This window comes from Mastomys coucha, unplaced genomic scaffold (genome assembly GCF_008632895.1).
Source record: "Mastomys coucha isolate ucsf_1 unplaced genomic scaffold, UCSF_Mcou_1 pScaffold23, whole genome shotgun sequence".
Classification (NCBI taxonomy): domain Eukaryota; kingdom Metazoa; phylum Chordata; class Mammalia; order Rodentia; family Muridae; genus Mastomys; species Mastomys coucha.
This window is the reverse complement of record NW_022196906.1, coordinates 39,831,915-39,836,846: the sequence shown is the minus strand read 5'-3', so window position 1 is coordinate 39,836,846 and position 4,932 is coordinate 39,831,915. Positions and strand designations below refer to the sequence as shown.

At 44.5% G+C, this 4,932-nt stretch overlaps 1 protein-coding gene across 1 annotated transcript in view; it reads left to right on the top strand.

The window, feature by feature from the left end:
- The window catches only part of Rnf214 (ring finger protein 214), a 40,722-nt gene that overhangs the window by 33,716 nt on the left and 2,074 nt on the right, over positions 1 to 4,932 (top strand). The window contains exons 5-10 of the mRNA XM_031345071.1: positions 388 to 484; positions 801 to 889; positions 2,735 to 2,825; positions 2,988 to 3,086; positions 4,146 to 4,522; positions 4,643 to 4,775. Of these exons, the coding sequence (XP_031200931.1) occupies positions 388 to 484; positions 801 to 889; positions 2,735 to 2,825; positions 2,988 to 3,086; positions 4,146 to 4,522; positions 4,643 to 4,775 (886 nt within the window). The remainder of the gene's footprint in view (positions 1 to 387; positions 485 to 800; positions 890 to 2,734; positions 2,826 to 2,987; positions 3,087 to 4,145; positions 4,523 to 4,642; positions 4,776 to 4,932) is intronic.

The window sequence follows — 4,932 nt, the reverse complement described above, 5'->3', positions numbered from 1 at the left end:
TTTTATGATTTACTTATTTATTTTATGTATATGAGTACACTGTAGGTGTTTCACATTGTAGTCTAGGCTGGTCTAGAACACAAACAATCCACCTGCCTTAGCCTTCTAAGGACTAGGATTATAGGCATGAGCTACTATGCCCAGCTAAGTTTGGGCTCGAAGAAATATTCCTTTTCTGCACTGGATAACTTTATTTAAGCAAGTGGAGAAGTGAACATGTCCTGTGTTGGCGCTGTTTGAAATTTAGACCATTCTACACATCATCTTTCTCTCTCTGGAATGAGGCATCAACCCCTCAGTGCAGCCTGGCATTTGCCTCTTAGTTTGGTGTTGCTCAGCAAACTTCATTTCTTTCCTTAACCTTGTTCTTGGCTTCTCACTGTACAGAGAAGTGTGGGAAATGGAACTGGATAGACTCAAGAACCAGGATGGTGAAATCAACCGGAATATTATGGAAGAGACAGAGCGGGCCTGGAAGGCAGAGGTAAGAAGAGACAATTTCTTCAGAGCCTGGGTTTTGTGCTCCCAGGTCCTATACTGTTTTGGTACTGGAGTATTAGAAGCCTGGAAACATTTGTAAAGTTAACAAGTTCTCTCTCCCTTCCCCACTCCCTCTTACCCTTCTCTCTTTCTCTCTCACTCTCTGGTTTGTGTGTGTGTGTGTTCCCCCTCTTTCTCCCCCTTCTTTCTTTCTCTCTCACTCTCTGGTGTGTGTGTGTGTGTGTGTGTGTGTGTGTGTGTGTGTGTTCCCCACTCCCCCTCTTTTCTCACTCTCTGGTGTGTGTGTGTGTGTTCCTTAGATCCTGTCACTAGAGAGCCGGAAGGAGTTGCTGGTATTGAAACTGGAAGAAGCAGAAAAAGAAGCAGAACTTCATCTGACTTACCTCAAGTAAGTATCTCCCTCTATCTCTCTAATGCCTAGGCCGGTAGGCCTGGCTTACATCTGTCTTCACAAGACTCTTAAGGCGTGTGTGTACCTGCAACCAACTGCTCAAGAATTTCTCTTCCATGTTCTTTCTGCACTTTCTCACTCTTTCCTCTTCTTATAGCTTTGAATGTTTTACTACTGTATTTCTGTTTTAGTAAATACTCTCTGCTAAACCTATAATCTAGGTCTTTAGAGCTTTGTTTCTTCCTTGGCCATTTCTCCTCTGTCTGCCCCAGGATTAGAGGATCCCTATTGCATTTTCAGACAGGCAAGAACCCTCTTTGTGGGATGATGTCATGAACCAGGCATGATGTTACTTTCCTATAATCCCAGTACTTGGGAATCTGAGGCAGGAGGATTGAAAGTTCCAGGCCAAGATGGTCTACTTGGGACATCCTGTCTCAGACAGAAGGGTGGTATCATTTATGTGAAGCAGATAACTTAGAATCTTGGGTTTCTCTAGCATTTTCTCCCACCTTTTTTTCAAGGACCTTTACCCAACAACTGTGTCTCAGCACAGAACTGAAGTTGAGAGCAAAAACCCAGGCTCTGGCATCCCTGCCAGGCTATGCTCAGTCACTCATTCCACTTTACCAGTTAAAGAGATTAGTGATGAGGAAAAGCAGTGAAGATGTAATCAATGTGGCTACATTGGGAAGAATAATAAAGGGACACAGAAATGCCAAAATTACTTTTGGAGCACCAACATGAGCTTTAGGTTCACCTGTTTATATAAGGACTTTTTATTCTTATTTATGTGTGTATGTTTGAGTGAATGCACACATGTATAGGTACCCACAGACAGATGCCAGGAGTGTCACATGCCCACAGCTGGAGTTATAGGCAGTTGTGTAGTGCTCAATGTGAATGCTAGGAACCAAACTTGATTCTTCTGCAGGAGCAGCAAGCATTATTAACTTTGAGGCATCATTTCTCCACTCCTAGAGCTTTGCTTGAGATAGAATGTTGTGTAGTCAGGCTCCCTCTACTTCAGAATGTTTAGTTTATAGGCTTACATCACCATGTACCACTGAACTTCAGGTTTAAATAGAAGAGATATTGGAGCAAGGGACAGGAGGTGTAAATAATTAACTAGTGTGGCTCAGGATGTGCTATCATTGATATTTGTCTCTGTACTTGCCCTGCAAGGTAATCTGAAGAAGTCCAGTGGCTGTCACCACGTGAGGGGTTAGTCTGGTTTCTACTACTCTAGGGTGCAGGCTAACCCTCATGGATGATTGCTTTCATCAGGAGGTGGTAGGGCAGTCTATCCTTGGAAGTTTTATTCCTCCTGGAATCCCTGGTGACTGCGACTTTGGGACAGTTTCCTCCGTGCCATCATCATCAAAAGGAGAGGCTATTATAGATTAGATACTTGCTCATAAGTAACATAGGTGAGCCATGTGACATGCCTATGCAGAGTCAAGCACACTGGGACACAAAGAGGAGATGCACAAAATGAAGACAGCAGTGCTGAGCTGTCATCTTTTAGTTACCATGAGAGACCAAAAATAGAGGCAATGCTTTTTGGCCCAAACTGTTTCTAAACCTGTATTTTCCATAAATCAAGAATTGATTGTCAGTCAAGTGGTGGTGGCAGTGAGCTTTAATCCCAGCATTTGAGAGGCAGAGGTAGACATATCTCTGTGAGTTCAAGGCTATCCTGGTCTACAAAGCAAGTTCCAGGACAGTTAAGGCTACACAGAGAGAGAGACTCTGTATTGAAAAACAAACAAATAAACAAAGGATTGTTTGATTGTTGTTGTTTTGTTTTATGAATTCTATGAATTCTTTGTGTTTTGAAAGGTCAACTCCTCCAACACTAGAGACAGTTCATTCCAAACAAGAGTGGGAGACAAGACTGAATGGAGTTCGGCTAATGAAAAAGAATGTTCGGGTAAGTGTAGTTAGCATTGATGATTCAGTGAGCCCAGTTTGTGTTTACCTTCTCTTGACAGCTGCTCTAACTGTCCTGCGGGTTCCTGAGAGTGGCAGCTTTCTTCCGAGGTCCACTCAGCCTAGCAGTAGATGACAATCCTTTTGCTTCCTTTTGTTCCAGGACCAGTTTAATAGTCATATCCAGCTAGTGAGGAATGGAGCCAAGCTGAGCAGCCTTCCTCAGATTCCCACCCCAACTTTGCCTCCACCACCCTCGGAGGTAAGAGTGCTAGCTCTGAGGAGTCTGTCCTGTGTGTGTTGTCAGCAGAATCACAGCTGTCTGCTTGTTCTTTTTACAAAGACATTGGGACCAACCTTATTTAGTGCCAGAATGGAAGAGTTGCTCATTGATTTCTGCAGTTTTCTCTCTTTAAAAAAAACATTGTAGCCGGGCAGTGGTGGCTCATGCCTTTAATTCCAGCACTTGGGAGGCAGAGGCAGGTGGATTTCTGAGTTCGAGGCCAGCCTGGTCTACAGAGTGAGTTCCAGGACAGCCAGGGCTACACAGAGAAACCCTGTCTCAAAAACAAAACAACAACAACAAACAACAACAAATCTCCATTGTTTTGTTGTTGTTCCCATTTGCTGTGTAGTTTTGGCTGGCCTGAAACTGTGTAGACCTGGCTGGCCTCAAATTTACATAGACCTGCCTGCCTCTGCTCCCTGAATGCTGGGATTAAAGGCATGCACCACCACCACCCAGCTCCTAAAAAAAATTTTTGTATGTGTCTGTATTTACATAATATATGTGTGGATGCATGCTTATATACATGTGCATATACAGGATGTGTGTATGTTCCCATATACTTTGGCCAGAGGTCAACCTTGGGTTACTTTCTACTTTTTAGGGTGGGTTTGTTTGTTTGTTTGAGACAAGGTCTTACTTAGTATGAGTAACTCATTATGTAGATCAGGCTGGCCTCAGATTCACAGAGATCCATCTGCCTCTACTTTCTGAGTGCTGGAACTAAAGTTATGCATTTACCACACCTAGCTTGTCTACCTTATTTTTGAGACAGTCTCTCTTGCTGAACCTAGAGCTTAGGGATTGGCTAAACTGGCTAGCCACTATGGGGATCTGCATGTCTCTGCCCCTGCAGCATTATCGTTACAGATATATGCCCCACTATAGGCTTTTAGGTGGATGTTGGGATGTGAACTCAAGTCCTTATGCTTGCAAGGCAGGTACTTTACCAACTGAAATATCTCCTTGTCTTTTACTCCAGTTCCTAATCTTTTCTCCCCATCTCTTTTGTCATCTACCTCTTCCCATTTGCAGGCAGATTTCATGCTTCAAGTATTTCAGCCCAGTCCCTCTCTGACCCCTCGGATGCCCTTCTCTATTGGGCAGGTCACTATGCCTATGGTTATGCCCAGTGCAGATCCTCGTTCTCTGTCTTTTCCAATCTTGAACCCTGCCCTTTCCCAGTCCAGCCAACCTTCTCCACCTCTTCCTGGCTCACATGGGAGAAATAGCCCTGGCTTGGGTTCCCTGGTCAGCCCTCATGGTCCACACATGCCTCCTGCTGCCTCCATCCCGCCTCCCCCAGGCTTGGGTGGTATTAAGGCTTCTACTGAAACTCCCCGGCCCCAACCAGTAGACAAACTGGAGAAGATCCTGGAGAAGTTGCTGACTCGGTTCCCACAGTGCAATAAGTAAGTGTCATCAAGGATCAGTTCAGGTATCAGAGAAATGCTTATGGTGTGAAATAAGGAGGTCGTGTAGATATTCTCATGCAAACTGATTTTCTTTCCCTCAACATTGTTTTTTCTCAGGGCCCAGATGACCAACATTCTTCAGCAAATCAAGACAGCACGTACCACCATGGCGGGCCTGACCATGGAGGAACTAATCCAACTGGTAGCCGCACGACTGGCAGAGCATGAACGGGTGACATCAAGCACTCAGGTAAGAGGAGCCTCAGGGAGAGAACTTAGGCCTGCCGAGGGCCTGAGGAAGAAGCCAACCAGAAGATCTGGACGTGAGGAGATCAGAGCAAGGAGTATCTGCTCTGCTTTTTTCATCATTAAAAGTGAATTATTCTTTTTGTGCTTTTTTTTTTATT